This window comes from Astatotilapia calliptera, chromosome 20, assembly GCF_964374335.1.
Source record: "Astatotilapia calliptera chromosome 20, fAstCal68.1, whole genome shotgun sequence".
In the NCBI taxonomy this organism is placed as follows: domain Eukaryota; kingdom Metazoa; phylum Chordata; class Actinopteri; order Cichliformes; family Cichlidae; genus Astatotilapia; species Astatotilapia calliptera.
In genome coordinates this window covers 23,216,885-23,239,228 of record NC_137441.1, presented here as the reverse complement: position 1 = coordinate 23,239,228, position 22,344 = coordinate 23,216,885, and the positions used below count along the sequence as shown (strand labels likewise).

General features: G+C 41.6%; 1 protein-coding gene and 1 long non-coding RNA gene across 2 annotated transcripts in view; one reads left to right on the top strand and one right to left on the bottom strand.

Annotated features, from left to right (window-relative positions):
- The window catches only part of LOC145422921 (uncharacterized), a 131,988-nt gene extending 112,749 nt beyond the window's left edge, over positions 1-19,239 (top strand). Inside the window, exon 2 of the long non-coding RNA XR_013904092.1 lies at positions 18,301-19,239. This is a non-coding gene — a long non-coding RNA (uncharacterized LOC145422921). The remainder of the gene's footprint in view (positions 1-18,300) is intronic.
- The window catches only part of LOC113013066 (copine-9-like), a 115,633-nt gene that overhangs the window by 58,743 nt on the left and 34,546 nt on the right, over positions 1-22,344 (bottom strand). The window contains exons 4-6 of the mRNA XM_026153657.2: positions 17,067-17,170; positions 15,270-15,309; positions 8,975-9,054 (exon numbers count right to left, since the gene is read on the bottom strand). Of these exons, the coding sequence (XP_026009442.1) occupies positions 8,975-9,054; positions 15,270-15,309; positions 17,067-17,170 (224 nt within the window). The remainder of the gene's footprint in view (positions 1-8,974; positions 9,055-15,269; positions 15,310-17,066; positions 17,171-22,344) is intronic.

The following is a 22,344-nucleotide window of genomic DNA, read 5'->3' as shown; positions in this document are numbered from 1 at the left end:
AATTAGCAATGTTAGCATGAAATATCCACACTTTTAGTAAAATATGCTGACACTAAAGATGAATTTTACTCAAACTTCTGAAAGTTTAAGGCTCATAATACTGGCATTTATCAAATGACTAAGGGTAAAGTATACAATAAATTGTAGTAAAAAACAAACTGGCAAACGCTGGGGGGAATGCAAATCCGAAACACAGAAAAACTAATTGAAGATGAATTGCTGTAATGTGCACATAGTAACACTGACATGAAGCAATTATGTGCATTATTCTTGTTTGTAACCATTATAGTGGTATTATCATGCTGTTGTATCAGATATTGCAGGAGTGCTATACTGTAACACCACTGTTATTGTGGGAATTTTGCTAATCCACTACTTATTTAATTTTAATAATCATTTAACTGCTAAATATGAATGTTGAAAGTCAGTCACTGGAGCAGGTTGAGAATGTCATGTACTTAGCCTTTTCTGAATAAGAAAGAAATCCTGTCTTTAATTAGTGTTTAATAGGAAAAACAATCAAAGCAAACTGAAGATGAGTTGGAGCGTGGCGCACATAAAATTGTGCCATCTGCAAAGAAATGGGCACCGAAGAACTGAGCAAGATGAATAAAGTTGTTTAATGAAATCAGTAATGGACCAGAAATAAAGACCTGTGGAAATCCATTACTGATGCTAAGAGGGCTTGAGTGATCAACGGTATGACATGCCTATGAGAGGTCATTGAAAAAAGGAGCACTGAACTGTTTTTATCCACAGTGGAGGAAAAATGTTACCAATTAGTGAAAATGCAGTTGTTATTGTGCTGTGACCCAGGGGAAAACCAGACTGTTGTGGCTCCACATTTAGTGAGTTGTTCAAAGTGGACCTATTATGCTTTTCCTTATTTGCTGTCATACACATATACATATACTGTATATTACAGTGGTGGATGCTCATATTAAACATAGCCTAATATTTAAAACTGTGGCTAAGTGTATGTACAAATAATCCCTGATTAGAAGCTTAGGCTTCAGACTGTATTTCTACTATTGGCAACATAATCCAGCTGGGATTATGTTTACAAAAAGCAACCAATCTGAAGGAAGATGGTTTAAAAAGGAGGTAGTCTTAAAGACAGAAGATGAACCGAGGAGCTCAGAGTCCAAGGATGAAAAGGTTTATGCTGGAAATTAAATTACTATTAAAGGTCTCATCTAAATGTTACACTTAGGGTTCTTTTACACTAGTATCTACTCGGGTCGGCTCAGCATGGCTCAAGGTGGTTTTTAGAGTTTTCCATTAGGTAGTAGTATCTGATACCAGGTACCTTTTTAGTACCTACTCGGCCAGGGTTCCAAGCAATGTGATGCAACCTGAAAATGTGACGTCAGCAGACTGCATGCCATCGATTGGCTGTCATTTTCAATCATTTCAGAACAGTTGTTCATCCAAACTGAAACGACTGAAAACGCTTACGTTCCTGTACGTGAAATGTTAGATGATTCGACCTGCGTCATTTCTGTCTGCCATTTATTTACTGTCCGGCTCTTTGAAACGTCGCAACAAAATGTTGAGGAAAAGCACCAGGTTTTTTAAATGGACTAACAATGAGGTGAAGTTGTTGCTGCGAGTAACACAAAAGTACAAAGTTGCAAAAGTGAGTGAGAATTAAAGAATTTAAAGAGAAGCTATCTAAAGCATGTACAAACCGATATTAATCTTTAATAGGGCTGTCAAAATTTATAGCAAACAAAACAACTGCAGTATAATGCCCGCCGCTATCTTAGTTCAATCGGTCACTGAACTGCATCATATAATTTTCGTCATCATTTATTTTATTTATTTGTATAGCACAATTTACGAAAGCCTGCAGTTACGCTGTCCATACTGCGACGTGAAAACGGTGTTTTCAAATGTATCCGCTTTTCCTTGATCGAAAACACAGTCTCAGTGTAGACTTAAGGCCAAAACACAGAGAAAAAGATGTGTTTTCATATGAAAACATATTAGTGTGGACATGGCAAAAAAGCCATACAGCAAGGAGCCAGTATATCATCGCCTTGACATCCTCCGTTTTTGTGGCATTTGTGTCACATGCAAATGACATTGCTGGACCTCCACATCACTATAACCAGTACTAGGCACATTAGGCGGTACTCGATTGTAATGTAAAATGACAGAACCCAAGGTTAGTCGAGTCAAACCAAGTAAATACTAGCGGAAAATTATTCTAAGGTTCCATGGAAATTTACACCAGTCACCAAACTCAAAGAAAATAGAAGAAGATCAAGGCTTTAGTGACTCTCTCTACTAAATAAAAAACAATGGTTAAGAACTGACAGTTGAAACACTGAGCGCTGGTCAGGCTGTTAGAATTGTAACCACATTCTACTATAAGTTGCAGCAGGAGACGTGACCTTTCATATTCTCACAAGATGATATTTCCATAATCACATGAGGACCGTAATGACTGGTAGTAATTTGATTTAGCCTTCTTAATCAAGTGGGTGCAGATGTTTCTTTATTGCAGAAAGGACATGCAGTCCCCTGGAGTGGCACCAGATGTACCATTGGACCAAGCTTTTTCTCTATTGTTGATGGCATACAACAATTCCTGAGGCACTCGGGAGTTTTGTATGTTTTTAATTGTGTTATGTTTGGAATGTCAGCAGTTCTAGTGTTAAGGGGCATCCACACAGGAAGCAACTAGGAAGCTTATTTCTGCCACTTGTTTTAGCAATCTTGTTCTTTCAGTCATTACCCATAGCTCGGAATAAGTGAGGGCAGGAACTTAGAGTGACCTGTCAATTGCCACCTTCACTTTCACACCCAGGTCTCTATTCAGTGCAATATACAGGTATAACATCTGTACAGAAGACATGGCACCAATCTACCTGCCATTGGCCTCTGCTCTCACCTTACTTATGAACAAAACCAGAGTGAGCACTCCAACCTTTTCTGGCTGAGAAGCAGGGTGACAGACTTGGAGGTGCCCATACTCATTCCTGATGCTTCATGCTCAGCTGCAAACCACCTCCGGGCATGCTGGAGGTTACTGCCTGATGAAGGGTTAAGCAGAATTATGGTACAGCAGAGGCACCACATTCATTGTCCGCTGGGAGTCCAAGTATGGTCTGTCTGCTTACAGAGTTATGCTTGCAAAGTTTATGCAGTAAAATCAATCTGTAGGTCACTCTTGCTTGTATTGTTGTTGGTCAGTTAGCCAGCCACAGAGAAGACTGAGTAATAACATACAAAGGGCTGAAGTGAAACTGTGTGCTAAAAACAATAAAAGTGTTAAAAACAGTTATGTTGCATATGTCATCTGCTTCCAGGAGACAGGATGTTGGAGAACTGCATGGGAGCGTGTGTGGGGTGGGTGAAAACCCCTTTCATGCCCTCTTTGAGCGGAAAAATCCAAATATTGTATGCAATCATTTGCAGAACCATAAATCACACTTTAACAAGAGAGAGTGAGAACGAGAGACAACCACATCATCTGCAAAAAGCAGAGATGAGATCCTGAGATCACCCCTCAGCTGCGTCTGTAAATTCTGTCCATAGATGTTAACAGAATTTTTGACAAAGGTGGTAGAGACCCCACGCCCACAGGAACGCTTCTGATTTATTGCCGGCAATATGAACCAAGCTCTTCAGGGACAAGAAATAATTAAAAATGGCTAATGCTAAACACACACTACATAACACTGTAGCACACAATTTGAGGGAGATCGTGGCTCAAGAACTGGCAGTTCATCTTGTAATCGGAAAGTTGCCGGTTCGAGCCTCGGCTCAGATAGTCTCGGTCGTTGTGTCCTTGGGCAAGACACTTCACCTACTGCCTCCACCAGTGTGTGAATGTGAGAGTGAATGAATAGTGGAATTGTAAAGCACTTTGAGGGTCTCGAAAAGCGCTATATAAATGCAATCCATTATTATTATATTATTATTATTATATTGCCTCATGCTGTGCTCAGGGCATGCTGCCAAAAAGTTTCAATATTCCTGTCGGTGATTTAGGAGCAAAGGTAACACCTTTTTCAAGCAGATTTCCAGCTGTGCATTAGACAGTCAGCAGGTGGAGTTTTCCCTCACTCCCAGGAGGGTTACTGCTGCTTGGATTAGAGCTTGAAGTGTAGCACCACTCCTTTTCATGTGTGGCATGGCCAGGGTATGGCCCAGCTGTCACAAGTAGATTCAGTGACATCTGATAAGTTCCCCACGTAGAATGAATGAATGTAGAATGAAGTATTTCTAATTTAAAGTGACTGCCAGAGTGCCCCTAATCCCATTGATGCTGTATGACACTTTAATTTAGAGCCTATAGTTAACATTAACTGAATAAACAGTTCCAGTTCTTAAACATGCAATAGGCAGAATTGGGTGCATTTAATTGGGGTCCGCTGGGAGCCCAAAACATTTATAATTTTAAAAAGCATTAATTAAAGAAAATTAAAAAAATTATGTCAAGTTATGAGAAATATATATACATAACTGGGGAGTCCATGCAAACCCTAGAGATATGTTTTCCCCACAACCTTTGTAAAAATTGCTCACACACTTGTCTTTCCAGTGGCAGAGAGTGCATTCTGCTCTGTATCTTAGCCAGTCTGAAACCTTTGCTCCATGAAAATGGAAGAACCTGCAATTTCAAATCCCTCCCTCGCCTATATCTGATGGAAATAACTAGAAGGTAAAAGAAGAAAAAACGTCCCAAAGATGCAAAAAGAACACTAAGTGAATACAGTATACTATACAGTACTGTAGTGAATACAGATGCAATAACCATGGCAAAGGCATACCACTGTATTCCACTTTAAGCCACAAGTTCTTAAAAACAACAGCAGTCTCTTATAGAGACTAAATAGAAAAGAAACATAATTTCAGAAGCACGCTCAAGTGATTCTTGGGCCTCTGCCCTTGACTGCCCAGTTCACATGGTTAACGCAGTTTCAGGCGGTCCTAATGGGACCAGGCCCTGGGGTATGATCTCTCGCCTGGCTTGAGAAGATCTAGGCTTCCTCTCTGGAACAGTTGGAGGAGGTGGCCCAGGAAAATGAGGTTTGGACTTTTCCTGCTTGTTGCCATAGTGGATAGATGGGTGGAGGGATGATCTTATATCGTTTAAAATGTTTATCCAGTCTTAAGATTTTCCTTTGCTGACATTTACAAGTTTTACTGAACATTTAATACAATTCAATTAAAATCTAAGCTATAAAATATATACCCCATGAGAACAAAAAGGAATTCTTCCACAATCATACCTTCGGTTGTCGGATAGTGTTGGAAAATCCCCCAGTGATTGTCTCCAAGTGCTGTTATCCCCCATCAATCACAGAATCAGTCATTAATAAAAATTCCTCTGTCAGGGGTCTTATTGCATGTAACCTTTCACTTATGTCACTTTTGTAATTTCTCTCCTCAAGGTGAATTGCAATAATGGATACAGTGAAAAGATGATTAATGGCATGGCACTTCCGACAGGTTTGTGATGAGTTTGAGTAATTGTCCCCATCGTTAAAAGCCAATTTCATTTAAAAGAAAAGTAGGGGGTGGTGAGTGCGTGTTCCATAGTTAAGAGAAGACAAATCAAAAGCAGTAAAATTAAATGTATTTTATTATAATCTCGCATCTAATGGCTCCTTTTTGTATTCGTGCCTGCTATTCAAGCACTGGCAGCACATCGACTTTACATTCCAAAGAAGCAAAAATGAAAATATAGATATCTTTCACCACTTTCTTTGTTTTTCCTCTTCATCCCTCACTCACACAGTACCATGGCATTTGGGCAGAAAGTGGACAATAGCAGGCGCATTGTTTGGTCTGTCTGAGCATGATAAGCTTTCTAAAACATGTCAATAAGGCTTCTGGCAAGGGACAGCTGAGGGGGACATAAGCTAGCCTCTATCCGACTTGACTCACCACATCAAGCCAAAGTCAGAAGCAGTGATTCACACACTGTACTACCATTCCAGTCAGGACAAACCCACACAGACTTGCTATCAATAGACTGGAAATTGTATTTGTTTAGAAGCTGAACTGTTGCTGTTTGTTGAGCTAAACCACCATGAGCAACGTCAAAGAGGCATTTGGGAGTGCAAAAGAACTAACTGGCAAGCGTAGACAACAACAAGAAATTCTACAGAGAAGATGAAAAATGTTTGAATTTGACTTGTAGGTATTGTTTACTTTCCTTTCCTTAATTAAAGGTCCACTTTCTTCCAGTGGTCTCTGTATCTGTCATGCTAAAAAACAGAGACCACTAATTAGTCAAAATGTTAGGTTAGTCTGGCCACCGTTAGTCTGGTCATCTTTGATCTACGTTTCATTAATAATTAATTAGATAGCATAACATCATTTTTTTGAAAGTTTCATGGTCCCAAAATGTGGATTCTGTTTATTATGACAAGCCCCTGATTTTTGTACCACCACTAGACAGTTTTTTTTTTTATTGGTCCTATGAATTATCTCAGTGTTTCTTTGGTGTAATATTTATCCTTTAAACATTTTGTGTTCTGGAACGGTTCACAGCCGAGTGTGAAGCAGCGGAATGAGGATCAGCACCTCCAAATTTGAGGCCATGGTTCTCAGCCGGAAAAGGGTGGAGTGCCCACTCCGGGTCAGGGATGAGTTCCTGCCCCAAGTGGAGGAGTTCAAGTATCTCGGGGTCTTGTTTGTGAGTGATGGGAGAAGGGAGCCGGAGATCGACAGACGGATTGGTGATGCGGACACTGCACCGGTCCATCGTGGTGAAGAGTTTCGCTGAGTGTAAAAGCGAAACTCTCAATTTACCGGTCGATCTACGTCTCTACCCTCACCTATGGCCGCAAACTGTGGGTAGTGACGGAAAGAACAAAATCGCGGATACAAGTGGCAGAAATGAGCTTCCTCCAAAGGGTGGCTGGCCTCTCCCTTAGAGATAGGGTGAGAAGTTCAGCCATCTGGGAGGGGCTCAGAGTAGAGCCACTGTTCCTCCACATCGAAAGGAGCCAGCTGACGTAGTTCGGGCATCTGACAAGGATGCCTCCTGGGCGCCTCCTGAGTGAGGTGTTCCGGGCATGCCCCACCGGGAGGAGGCCCCGGGGCAGACCGGGGACACGCTGGAGAGATTATATCTCTCGGCTGATTCATGAGTTATTGTGAACTTTTAAGCGCTCTACATCATCATGTGATTGTTTTCACACACAAAAATTGTAAAACAAAATGTATTATTAATATTTAATAATTTTTTAAGTAAAACTTTGTTATATAATGCATAACAATAGTGGATATAGCAAAAATAATACAAATTAAAACTCATAGATACAAAACAGTTTTAGATTTGTTGTTTTAAAATTTGTCAGCAGGTTCAATAAACACTTTTTCTAGAAAGTATTTCATGGTTTAGGGAAACCAACCCTAACCAACACTAGCATTAGATGACAACTCCCCACCTCTGCACTCTTGCCCAAATATTGTAATGTTTGGTAAAAAAAAAAATCTCATAAATTGTTGGTTAAAATGACAAACTTGAGTTTTTGATTGATATCACAATGTCTGCATCCATCTGTTATATACAGTCTGTGGTACCAACCTCCAATGTTTTTTTCTGTTTGATGTTATCATAAACTAAATCCAGCTTTGGACTATTGGTTGAATAAAACAAGGCTTAAGTACATCCCTTTGGATTCTGGAGACTGGGCAACTGTCCCATTTTTTAACACACTTTAAACACTTTAAACACATTAGAATCAGTGCTACAAGGTGAGGTGTAGTCAGAATCGCACAGTTCTGAGTCAGATACTTTTTGAACTCAGATTAGTTTCATTGCATGGGTTTAAATTGCGGTTATTACCTGGTGGCGTACATGTCAGTACCTTACAATGTTTTGAAGAAAAGCAAAGTTTTTGAGTTTTGAATGTATCTATTTTAAAGGGACAGATCAATATAAACATGCCAGAGATAGCCAAAAGGCTACTTTTTTATCTATAGTCTGTAGTAGATCAGAGAAAAATGAGCGAGAAATGTGGAGTCTAAAAATGTTATTTTCTTTTGTCAAACTTCGACAAGTGTGACTACCTTCATCACAGGATTTAACCTCCAGTCATGTGTATATCATTCCCAGTCAGTGACAGTTTATCATAAAGTGAGTCCACTGATCATTTACATCAAGGAAATTTAAGTCAAAATTTAAGACAATAAAGCAGCAGTGACACTCACAGAGCTCATATAATCCAGCTTCTAATTTATGTGCTGCTCCGCAAAGGGCTATTGTGAGGGCCACTGAGAAGAAGAATTGTTTCCTTGCACCCTTTAAGATGAACTCTGAACTGTATAGGCAGAGAAAAAGCGAGATGCCTCGTCCTTGCAATAAAATGGGTTCAAATCTGGCCGGTTACTGCTCTGACCTCACATTTCTCTCTGTCTCCCAGCAGTTTGTTCACTCCTCAGAACACTGGGTGTTATCTAACACTGCAGGGATGCAGTGTGAAAAAAATAGGGGGGGTTGAGCTCACAAAGAGTGCACACTAATCCACCTTTTATTATCTGAAAAAAAAAGCATTGGTTTCTACTATCAACATGCTGCCTGGCAGAAAATATGAGCGCATTCTGTATATCTGTATCCAACGTTATATTGACTTCTACTGCACATCCCACTTTCGTTCAACACAGTAAAACTCAATACTACTTCAGGAGCAACAGCTCAGAGTGCAGTGATACAGCAGGCTTGCCTGGTCTCGCTTACTCTGATCTAACGCTGTAATAGATGAGGCTATTTAGCCAGGCGAGTCTGTGCACACTGCATCAGTGAGATGTTGTTTTCCCCAGCAGCCATCGATAAAAATGAAACAAAAGATGGAGGGGGGACTCGTTTCATTCTGCCCAGCTGAAGAAATTATTTATGTGCATAATTTCTATTTATGATTCACCGCTTAAAGAAAATAAATAAATAAACAGAAAAGGAGGGAAGTCATTTCACAATGAGACAATAGAAAGGGTGTGAGGGACTTACGAGAGGGTCCTCTCCAGCCTTCCTCCTGTGGAGCCGATAATTTCTCCGAGTGTGCAGAAGGTCTGGCCCAGAAAGTCCTTCGAGGGGGAAAGGGTAGAAAGAAGACAATTAATTGCAAGACAGTACTAATCAATAACCCAGGCCTCAAAACAGGCTCAAATACACTACAGTAGAAATATAAATATATGCCTGCAGATAATTATAATGGAGCCATTGTTAACTTTAGACCCTACAGGATAGTTATTATTATGTTATTTTAAATAACATAGTTACATATACAGGGATGCACTGTGTGCAACAATGGCTTTTTCCCACCAAAAGGGTATTGTGATTCTTTTTCCCCTGAAATCGTTCACACATAGTTTTTTGATAAACTAATACTACTGCTATTACTCATATCAGAATCAGAATCAGAATCAGAATCAGAATACTTTATTGATCCCTGGGGGAAATTATTTTTTGTTACAGTGCTCCATTTTAAACCAACATTAAGACAAGACAGACAATACGCTAACTAAGAATAGTACAATATATACATATATATACATACATACATACATAAGTCACTTATAAATAAATATTTGGAAAAGAAACATGTGTAGTTGTAGCAGCAAACAGTGTGTTAAGTGGATGCGTTGTACAGGGAGATGGCCACAGGCAGGAATGATTTCCTGTGTCGTTCAGTGGTGCTTTTCAGTAATCTCAGTCTCTCACTGAACGAGCTCCTGTGACTGACCAACATGTCATGGAGTGGGTGGGAGGTGTTATCCAACATTGTCTTTATCTTGGACAGCATCCGCCTCTCCGACACCACCTTGAGGGAGTCCAGCTCCATCCCCACAACATTGCTGGCCTTACGGATCAGTTTATTAAGTCTGTTGGCATCTGCGACCCTCAGCCTGCTCCCCCAGCATGCAACAGCATAGAGGATCGCACTGGCCACAACAGACTCATAGAAAATCCTCAGCATTTTCTGGCAGATGTTGAAGGACCTCAGTCGCCTCAAAAAATAGAGACGACTCTGGCCCTTCCTGTAAAGTGCTGTGGTGTTTTTAGCCCAGTCCAGTTTATTGTCAATGTGTACTCCAAGGTATTTATAGTCCTCCACAATGTCAACACTGACCCCCTGGATTGAAACAGGGGTCAAGTGTTTCCTGGTCTTCCTGAAGTCCACGATCAGTTCCTTGGTCTTTGCCACGTTGAGCTGCAGATGATTCTGCTCACACCACGTGACAAAGGAGTCGACCACAGCCTGGTACTCTGTCTCATCATCCCTGCTGATGCATCCAACCACCGCAGAGTCATCAGAAAACTTCTGAAGATGGCAGGTCTCTGTGCAGTGGCTGAAGTCTGTGGTGTAGAGGGTGAAGAGGAAGGGGAGAGGACAGTCCCCTGTGGTGCCCCTGTGTTGCTAATCACCTTGTCAGACACACACTGTGGGAGACGTACATATTGTGGTCTTCCTGTCAGGTAATCAACAATCCAGGACACCAGAGAAGCATCCACCTGCATCGCTGCTAACTTATCACCCAGGAGGGTCGGCCTGATGGTGTTGAAAGCACTGGAAAAGTCAAAAAACATGACCCTCACAGTGCTCGCCAGCTGGTCCAGATGGGTGTAGACACGATTGAGCAGGTAGATGATGGCGTCCTCTGTTCCGAGACGAGGCTGATAAGCGAACTGAAGGGGATCCAGATGTGGTCTTACTATGGGTCGCAGCTGGTCCAGGATGAGCCTTTCCAGGGTCTTCATGATGTGGGAGGTCAATGCCACGGGCCTGTAATCCTGGGGGCCACTGGGACGTGGCGTCTTTGGTACAGGGACGAGGCATGATGTCTTCCACATCACCGGGACCCTCTGCAGACTCAGACTCAGCATAAACAGTTTATGAAAGACTCCACACAGCTGGGGGGCACAGGTCTTGAGGACAAGGGGACTCACTCCGTCTGGTCCAGCAGACTTGCCTGAGTGAAGTCTCCTCATTTGCATCTCAACCTGGTATTGAGTGAAGGTGATGGGTGGGGGAGGGGTGTCAGGAATCTCACAGGAGGCAACATGTGAAGAGAGAGGCTGGCACAGTGGTGTGGCTCTGGATTCCAGGCTGACTGCAGGTGAGGTTGTGGGGGTGGGAGCAGACACTGTGGGGTCGAATCTATTGAAAAACAGATTCAACTCGTTGGCTCTATTCTCACCTCCCTCAGCTCCCCTGCTGTTGGTTGGCCTGAATCCAGTGATGGTCTTCATGCCCCTCCACACCTCTCTCATGCTGTTCTGCTGGAGTTTCCACTCCAGCTTCCTCCTGTAATTGTCCTTAGCCTCTCTGATCTTGTCCTTTAGTAACACCTGGACCTCACCTCCTCTTTGTTGCCCCCTCTGAAAGCCCTCTTCTTATTGTTGAGGAGGGCTTTGAAGTCCTTAGTCACCCACGGCTTGTTATTTGGGTAACAATGAACAGTCTGAGCTGGAACAATGGAGTTGGTGCAGAAAGTTATGTAGCCTGTGATACACTCAGTAAGCCCATTGATGTCCTCGGCGTGAGGCTCACAGAGTGTTTCCCAGTCGGTCACCTCGAAACAGCCCTGTAGTTCCGCTATTGCCTCCTCTGACCACCTCCTAACAGTCCTGGTGGTCACAGGTTCCCTCCTCACAATATGACATTTAAACGCCTTTAAAAACAGAGTACGGGGTGTTTTGACATGCAAGTATGAGTAAAATACAAAAACCAGGACAGAAACAAAAACCAGATAACCAGAAACCAGAAACAAAAACCAGATAACATCCCTGGTAGTGTGCTGAAAGACTGCGCAGAGGAGCTGAAGAATGTCTTCACAGACATCTTTAACACCTCCCTGAGGCAAGCCACTGTCCCATCATGCTTCAAGACTGCCACCATCATACCTGTGCCAAAGAAACCATCCCCAGCCTGTTTCAATGACTACCGCCCCGTGGCACTGACACCCATTATTATGAAGTGCTTTGAACGACTAGTCATGTCACACATCAAATCCACCCTACCTCCCACCCTGGACCCACACCAGTTCGCATACAGAGCGAAACGATCCACAGAGGATGCAATCTGCTCTGCCCTCCACCCAGCCCTAACTCATCTGGACAAGAAAGACTCATATGTGAGAATGCTGTTCATAGACTTTAGCTCAGCATTCAACACCATAATACCACAACAACTCATCTGTAAACTGGACAGACTGGGCCTCAGCACCTCCCTCTGCAACTGGCTGCTGGATTTCCTCAGCCAGAGGCCTCAAGCGGTGCGTGTGGGCAACAAGGTCTCAAACAGCATCACCCTGAGCACGGGGGCTCCACAAGGCTGTGTGCTCAGTCCTCTGCTCTTCACCCTGTTGACACATGACTGCACACCAACCTACAGCTCCAACCACCTTGTGAAGTTTGCGGACGACACAACGCTGGTGGGGCTCATCACCAAGGGCGATGAGACCCACTACAGGAAAGAGGTTGAGCTCCTGACCACGTGGTGCAGAGACAACAACCTCCTGCTAAATGTCAGTAAGACCAAGGAGATTATTGTCAACTTCCAGAGAGGCCACACCTGTCACCCCCCATTGACCATCGACGGCGCTGCGGTGGAGAGGGTGAGCAGCACCAAGTTCCTGGGGGTGCACATCAGTGAGGACCTCTCTTGGACCACCAACACAGAATCACTGGCCAAGAAAGCACAACAGCGCCTCTACTTCCTGCGCAAACTCAAGCGGGCAAGTGCTCCACCACCCATCCTGACTACATTCTACAGAGGCACTATTGAAAGTATCCTCTCCAGCTGCATCACTGTGTGGGGCGGTAGCTGCACTGACTATAACAGAAAAGCTCTACAACGCATTGTGAGAACAGCTGAGAGGATAGTTGGTGCACCACTCCCCTCCCTGCAAGACATTTACACCACTCGCCTCACCCGCAAAGCCATCACAATTGTCAACGATGCAACCCACCCCGCGCACTGTCTGTTCAGCCTCCTGCCCTCTGGAAAGAGATACAGAAGTCTCCGCTCCCGCACTACCAGGCTCACCAACAGCTTCATCCACCAGGCTGTGAGACTGCTGAACTCTCTTCCCTCCCGGCTCCCAGCCAGCAGAATCACCAGATTGGCAGAAGTATAGGAAGACAGATTGGACTCTACCCCCACCCCCCCACCCCCCCACCCACGCACACTCTCCAACAAGGAAACACTCTCTGAACCAAGAACTGAAAACATTCCTGACTTGCATTGCAATTGCACACACCTGCTGCTATATATTTTTTTTTAGTATTTCTTTTAGCACTATTTATATTATTATATTACTATTTATTACCTTACTGTTAGGGCTGTTTTTGTTGTGCATCTGCACCTTATTGTTGTCAATGTCTACGCATGGGACAGTGTGAAACGTAATTTCAATTCCTTTGTATGGCAAGTACATTTGAAGAAATTGACAAATAAAAAGTATTCTATTCTATTCTATTCTATTCTAGAAATAAAATGGAGCCAAGTTAAAGAGACATTGGGATATAGGATATATTGATATTAAATTCAAACATACACAAAACAGTTAAAACATATACACACAATAGCATTTAAGGTCTAAAATGAGAGTGACAAACGAGATAGACATTAGATAAAAGCAAATTTATAAAAATGGGTTTGTCCAAGTGATTTCAATGAAGTCACAGATTTCCTGAGACTCGTCTATTTGTAATCCAAAGCTGAGGGGCCCTGATGGACAAGCTGTTGTCACCTTTGGAATAATTTTTGTTAAATGGAGGGCAGTACTCATTGCAATATGTGACAACACAATGTTGGGGGATCAGCGCCACCCCATGCCTCCCTTTTAGCTTCACCTTTGCTCTGGTATCACTTATTTTGGCGTTTGCTTGGACTCATGATGTGGATCACTGCGAGTCTTGCCCTGTCCTGTAGGCCTGGGTTGTGACAGCACATGCTCGTTTCATTTTGCAGCTCCTCAACTTTATCCACTAGAGTTATAAAAGTTGGCAACGAGGGAACCAGCCCATTAAACTCTATGAAACATCTGACTAGACACCTCTGGCTCTTCAGTGTTTTAACGTTAAAGGGTTAACACTAAAGATAATGGGCTCTATAACAGTTGAGAAAGACTATAAAATCAATAGGGATATTATCAAAGATATTAAAGTTATTAAAGTTCCATTAAAGTTTAATCTCATCTTACTGAAGTGCCATTTTAAATTAAACATTAACTTCCGAGTTTGAGTCCATGATTTACATAAGCATTCATTATTCCAACTAGGTCAAGCCCAGGAAGTCCTGGAGGACTGCATTATTCAGCTGCTTGTTGACCGATTGATTATTCTTAAAAGGGCCGACACTGTGTGTGGGGCAAATGTCCTATTAGTAGAAATAAAGGTTTCCCCTTCGTTCAGCATTTTTATTGACAACAACAGATTTGGAAGTTTACAACCTTCCCAACCACTACAGAGAAAACCATATGGCAACATTAAAAAAAGAGGCGATGACACAACATAATGAAACTCCTGCACAGCAACGAGGGCAGAGCGTTGATGTTTGCGGTGTGTGGGCGCGAGCAGGTGTAGGTGCAAGTCCTGCAAAGCGGGTATGCGTGTAGCTCCTGTAAATGCCCTGACATGCACAATCTGCTGTAGTATAGTGCCTGGAACAACAACGACAGCTGCTTTCACTTTGAAGTGGAGTTGTGAAAGTTGCTTTTACCTGAGTTAATGATAAAATGCAGACAGACAAAATGAGGAACAACACTACGGGGAGGGGGGCTTTCCAGGTGGGAGCTGCTGCTGTTTGTCCTTGATGAAATGAGATGAAAGAATGGGAGAAAAAATATGATGAAATTAAAGGGAGTGAATCACACACACACACACACACACACACACACACACACACACACACACACACACACAGAAAAATCACAAGATTCTTCTGGGGATGCTGAAATATACTGGAACATAAAAAAAATAAAATGAATAAAGGACATAATAATACAAGGACTCATGAGACCAACACTCTTCAGCTGAAACCACTCACCTTCTGTTCTCCAGTGTGATTTATTTTAGTGGGGAAGAAGAAGAATAAAAGACATTGTCATGAGATGGAATTCCACTTATTAAACAGGAATTTTCTTCATGCTGATTCATTGTCAGCTGCTGCACTCATTGACTGTAAATTAGCATTTACAGCGTGAGTAATGCTGAATAACATGATACATTTGAATGCTGCCAGGAGCCTTCAGCTCTGAGTCAAAACTGTCGTTTGAGGTTGACATACTGTACTTACGTGTTTGGATATGTTACAGCTTCTGGAGTCCACATTGTACCTGTGAGAAACAAATAGATGGCACAAGAGGAAGAACTTGTGAGTTTATATTGGAGGAGATTTTGGACAAGTGCATAAATGGGCTTCCTTGTTATTAGTCTGGGAACAATGAGGGTGTTTATTCAGAAAGCAGCAGTTCTAACTTAGAGAAATTATGTTAACCCTGGAGTTGAAACACACAGGTTTGAACAGTCAGAGTAATAAGCTCTTAAACTGATTTTTCTTTTCACATGGGAACCAACAGGTGTGATAACAAAAAAAGAGTCTGCTTACTTAATGTTAGAGTATAGTCCAAAAGTTGGATAAAAAGCCACACATAGGTCTTGAATATTTGTTTCAAATTAGTCCAAAACCTTCCACAACTGCCCTGCTTATTACAGTTTTGAAAAGTGTAGTAGAGTAACTCTGGTCAGAGGAGAGAAGCATGATTTTTCTGTTACTTGTTTTCTTCACAGTAGTGATGAGCCACATTACTGTGATGCCATGACTTTGCAACTCAGCAGAAAAGTCTGATTATAGGACCAATTGCAGAGTTTTATCTTCTGGGTTATCTAGCAGGAAGACATTTTTAAGCATGTGAATAATGCTTCCAGGTCTGAATGTACCCTAAACGAACATTATTTATCGCTACCAGCAGGGGGCGACGCTTTGGTAAAATAGGCTTTTGTTTGCATAGTGTGAAAGTGTGAAATGTGGTCTTAAACACTGGCAACACTAAAATATCCTCAGCTTCACAGCAGGACTTCACTAACCAGTTGATGTCATCTACATCCATCTTTTATACACAGTCTATGATTTTATAATCTCCAATAACCTAAATTATATTTAATAAACCAAAATAAATAATAATAATAATAATAATAATAATAATAATAATAATAATAATAATAATAATATTTCTTAAGAATTCTCACATTTTTTTATTTTTTCAAAATTAATGAATAACAACATTAATGATATTTTAGGATCTTTCCTCTGAAATGCATCACATCAACGTGATTGTATTTATCAGCAAACAATTTGTTTTTAAGTAAATAATAAGCAGTATAAATTAATAAACTATGGAAATGCAGTAATATACACTGCTTAAACGCATTAGAGTAGTTTAACATATTTACATCCCCCTGGCAGATCAAACATTGAGTATCCTTTGCTGCCACTCAGTTGCCTGCCTAAAAGTAAAAAAAAAAAACTTTACAGTGGGACCACATGTGCACCCACTTTGTTTCTGCTAGCATCTCATAGTCTCTGGTTTCTATGTTAATGCTAGTCTCTTTCCATGTGGTTACCCCTTAAGTATGGGTATTTGTACATGTATATGATACTGAAAAGTGCTGGGGGAAGAGGAAGTAGCCTATTCCAGCTGTCGCTGGGCCGCCAGTTCATCAGAGGCCTGACAATCATTCACACCTACAGCTAATTTTGAACCACCAGTTAAACTGAAACCCACACGTACAGGGAGACCATGTGACCTCACCACAGAAAGACTGGCCAGCAGATTCAAACCAATAACGTTCTTGCTGTGAGGTGACAGTGCTAACCACTTCACTATTCTGTGAACAGTCGAGTGTTTGACTTTGGTCTGTTACTTAGTAAAGTCAATAAACTGAGGATCTACAGAGAAAATAAATTATTGAAGTGTAATCAAAGGCATTACTAGGTTAATTATCTCTGCCTCCACATTTCAGTTTTTCCACAGTGTGCTCATGTTTAAATTACTTTAGATTTATTAAGAGCAAGCAAAGTCAGGCTACTTACACATCAAACCTTAGATTCTGTTTCTCTTCAAAGAAGAAATCCAGGACAAACTTCCTGACGAAATCAGGATTCCGAGTGTTATCGATAACCTCTGTCCTGCCAAACTACAGAAAAAAAGAAGTGATAATTGGCGGTAACAGTAGCATCGATTTTTTTTTTTATATATGCTATAAAACTTGTTTTAAGAAAAAATACACCAGAGATACAACCAAGTAAAATTCATGAGGTTTAGCAACAAGTCATTAATAAATTTATACACAGAACTGGAATCCATAGACACAAATTCACCTTTGCAAAACTCAGTATGACACTGAGCTGCATTGTGTTTTGCTGAACCTCGTTTCCCTAGAGAAATCAGAATGTTACTCTGGAGGAGGCTCTCCACATTGCGAGCCCACAGAGACTCAGTCCCAGCCTCTCTCCTGGGCCAGACTGTCTCTCCATCATACTGACAATCACGCCAGTAATCCCCCGGTGGACTGTCGGCCGCGGGGCTGTGGCATGGCCTGACAGCACCGTGTAATGAGCTATTGATCTTAGCACTGCCTCACCACAGCCACAATACCTCGACTCATGTCCTTAGTGCCCAGCGCACATAATCCGCGCTATCAACCGTGTCCCCAGCCTATCCATTACCAAGGGCTCGCAGGTTACTATATTAGACCTCAGAACTGACCCGCCGTATCGACCCGCAGGGAAAAGCCCGTGATATTTTCTTGCGGTGTTACTATTTCCAGGGATGGAGGCCTTTGGTTTATAATCTGACTCTGACATGATTGGTTAATAGATGTTAGAGCATTGTGGGCAAAGGTTAGGAATGGCTTTGTCAGTGATTTTTTTTTCTTATTCTTGGGTAAGTAAGGAGTTTTAAAGGCAGCGTCGGCATAGGAGCTAAGACTGTAAAATGAGTTGGTTACAGATGTAATCCTATTACACATACATGCTTTTTATCAACATTCCACTCCTTTCATCTATTGTTTTTCACTAAAGTACTGCCAGGGAACATTTATTCACTGTCAGAAATACACTGGGTCACAGAAAAACTGACTCAAGGCTAAAAAACTGTTAAATAACAACAACATTGGTGCACAGAAGAAAGATCTGCTCTTCAATTTGTTTTCCGTGTATGTTGTTATGGGAGCGTTTTTTACGTTTATTGGGTAAGCTAAATGGAGTTCATAGAGACTGTAATACAAAAGCTGCATAAGGGATCTTTGAACCATTTGTTGCAGAGGGTTTAACCCTTTAAGACCTACCATAGAACCAAGTTCGCCAGAGCTTATATTATATTTTTACATGCTGTGGAGCCATTTTTGGGAGCATTTCAAGTTGCTATACATCAATACAACCATTATAGCCCAAACTTTAATAATATGTCTGCATTAGGTGCATAGTAATTACATAAATTGCAAAAAAGTGCAATAAACTCCAAAAAAATTGAAAATCGTTTTTGTTTTTTTAACATATATTTCTAGTTAGAGAAATTTAAGAGGCTTATCCCTCAAAACTGTAAATACAAAAAAGTTACACAAACTAGTTTCCCACCACAGGAAATTTATTTTGAGTGTCTTCATAGTTTTATTTTTGAAATACACCAATTTTTATATACTGCAGGAAAAACGAAAATAAATATTATAGTGCAAATTTGCAAAATAACAGCATATGCATCAAAATAAACTATTTCCAGCAGTGAAATATGAGTCCTAAGCATCCCAGAAACGACACAGAAAGTCATAAACTCAAACATAACTTTTTAAAACACATAACAAGTAAAACACAAGCTCATAAGGGCCCGATCGTAAAAAACTACATTTCCGCAAAATGACGTCACTTCCGGTTTCGGGCAGGTCATGCGGTCATGTGATAGTTCGCGCTGATGGACGTAGGAAGTGTTACAAACAGCTGATGGATCGGCGAAGCGTGTTTCTGGAATATCATGTTTTTGTTGCTGCAAGTGATTTTTATGCAGTTTTTGCAAAGCTATATGTGGAAGGAAACTGTGACCTAGGACAAGCTGATGGCATAAGATGTAAGTACAACTCCTCCAGTTTCATATGCAAAAAAAATTATTGTGCTAGCTTAAGTGGTTGCAGAGCTACCGGGATTTAAAAATAGTTACGCAAAACAGAGCGTGCCCGCTCCGATCGGCTGTAAAGGGTTAAAGAGATTTGTTTCCTTGGAAATCTGCAGTTCTCAGCCTGGTAAGTAGACATGTCTGAAAGCATATTTGACAGGTATTAGAATTAGAATTCAGCACTACCACATATATTGTAATTGGTGTAATTCAATAGTATCTTCCTTAGCACAACATGGATGCATATTTGCCCGAGAGTAAACTGATCTTGGATTTAGCACTCATAACCCAAATTAACATGTATACAAGCAACAATTCAAACAGCTTATAGGAAGAGGCGATAATTGCCATCTTAAATGTGATCTTAAAGCCTTTCAAATCCAAAAGTTCTTTCAACTTAAAGTGTTCTTTTTCTGTAGCATTGAATAGTCATGATTAAATAACCCGAAATCAGATTTAAAGGTAGGAGTTCAACTAGCTATCAAGCTAATCTGCTTCACCAGGACTGTGTGGGTGTGTTTTGAACAAATTTAATGAGCAGAGGCTTGACATCTTAAGAAAACAACCCCATAATTGTCATCATATCTTGATTCAAAGGTTGCAAAATCCTGATTGCTGCAGGGAATGAACTCCCACCCACTTCAAGCAAGTGAGAGAAACTCTCATTAAAGACGAACACAGAAATGTTTCAAGTGAATCAACAGAAGTAACGCCCCGAAATCCGTAGTAGGATAGCAATCTTGCTGTGTCTGTGTCCTATAATGCAAACAACCAAGTGAATTTAGTCAAAGTGTACAGTAGCATTGCTGACAGCAGGCTACAGAGTGTGTCCATGTTTGTTTTTGTTTGTTTGGTTTAATTTCAATCAGAAATGCCAAATAAAAAAAGTGAAACTTGAAAAGTGGGTAAAATTCATGGAGTTTAGTAATTTTAATGGGGGCAGACTGCAGACAAACTAGATGATTACTTCATGGGAACCCATGTTTTCATTTTCAAGATGCCGACTCATCTGCAAACACTTTTCAACTGATCACCACTGAAACAATTATATTTCAAACGATGAAACGTGGAAAATGAATTAGGGTTTAGCACTCATTTTCACAGTGGCTGCCAAGTTTAGCTAATATACAATAAACAGTGAAGACCTCTCCTGGCCCAGCACAGTCCATAAGTTTTTGGACAGTGGCAGTTTTTTGTTTTTTTTGTTTTTTTTGTTTTTGCCTCTGCACGCCACCACCGTGGATTTTAAATCAAACAGTCAAGATGGGATTAAAATGCAAATGTTCACCATTAATTAACCATTAATTAGTTAACCCCTGTTAACTGTAGTCACTTTTAGAAGTTCACTTCTTAAATTTTTGTTGTATTACAAAAAAAAAAAAAAGAAGATAAAAAGGCCTGAAGAAAGATCTGAAAAAGATGAGCGTAGATGGAAGATAAAAATGTTTGTATTTGGTATCTGTACACTGGAATTCATAATATGAGGCTCAAAGACATTGGTAGAAGTGAAGGAGGCCATCATTAGGCTGAGAAAAGTGCCCTGATGCATGCTCAATCATCCAGGTAAGTAAATCCCAAAAGGTTGATTCTGTTCATCTGGACGTTGCGTTTTCAGTCGGAGAAATGTTTCCTCACTCATCCGAGTGATTTCTTCAGTCTCAGCTGACTCCAGGCTTCCCCAACCTTATAAACAGTACATTTGCGCAATAGCTGAAACTAGCACCACTGAAGGAACAATGGCCTGGGAGGTCACCCTCATCATAATTATGCAAATTATCTTGACCACTGATCAAAGCCCACTGATCAATGTCCATGAGTACCATTCACAGAGAGCTGGGGAAGGGCTGCAATCACAGGATTGCAAGATGGCGAAAGATGTACCCTTAGGCCCCCTCCTCGATTCATCCATCCATCCATTCGCTTCCGCTTATCCTTTTCAGGGTCGCGGGGGGCGCTGGAGCCTATCCCAGCTGTCATAGGGCGAGAGGCAGGGTACACCCTGGACAGGTCGCCAGTCTGTCGCAGGGCTAACACATAGGGACAGACAACCATTCACACTCACATTCACACCTAGTGGCAATTTGGATTATCCAATTAACCTATCCCCACAAGTTGCATGTCTTTGGACGGTGGGAGGAAGCCGGAGTACCCGGAGAGAACCCACGCAAACACGGGGAGAACATGCAAACTCCACACTGAAAGACCCCGGCCTGATGGTGGAATTGAACTCAGGACCTTCTTGCTGTGCGGCAACAATGCTAACCACCGTGCTGCCACCTCCTCGATTCAGAGATGGTCTTTCCCTTTTCACGTAAATGGCCTCCTTGACTCCGCGCTCAAACCAGCGTTCCTCCCTGTCCAGGATGTGTACATCCTCATCATTGAAAGAGTGTCCACTGCCCTGTAGGTGTAAATAGACTGCAGAGTCCTGGCCTGACGAGGTAGCTCTTCTGTGTTGTGTCATCCGCTTCGCCAGAGGTTGTTTGGTTTCCCCGATGTATAAATCCTGGCAATCCTCCTGGCACTTAACAGCGTACACTATGTTACTCTGTTTGTGGTGTGATCCTTGGGGTGGACCAATTTTTGGAGCAGCATGTTTTATGGTTTAAAAGCCACAGATATGCGGTGTTTAGAGAGAATGCGATTCAACCGTTCCGATATTCCTGACACATAAAGGATCACTACAGGTTTTCATTTAGGCAGCAGCTGTCCTTCTCTCCTGGATCGGCTGGAGCTGTCTTTAGGTGCCTTCCCAGCTTTGACAAATGTCCAGGTGGGGTAACCACATTTACTGCAAATGTACTGTTTATAAGGTTGGGGAAGCCTGCAGTCAGCTGAGACTGAAGAAATCACTTGGATCAGTAACGAAACATTTCTCCCACTGAAAACGCAACATCCAGATGAACAGAATCAACCTTTTGGGATAGGCTGAGAAAACAAAATCAATCTATGATAGTAAAAAACACAGAATATTGAAGTGCATGATGCCAGAATTATTTCCATGGTGAGAAAAAATTAATTCACAAAATCTAGACATACCCATGAATGTCCATGACATATCCATAAAACTTTTGAGGAGGCAGGTGTATCACTGTCAAAGTCTACCATCAGGTGGCAACATCATCAGTGGACATATAGGTTTACAAGAAGGTGCAAACCACTGGTTACACTCAAGAACAAGAAGACAAAATTAAACCTCGGCAG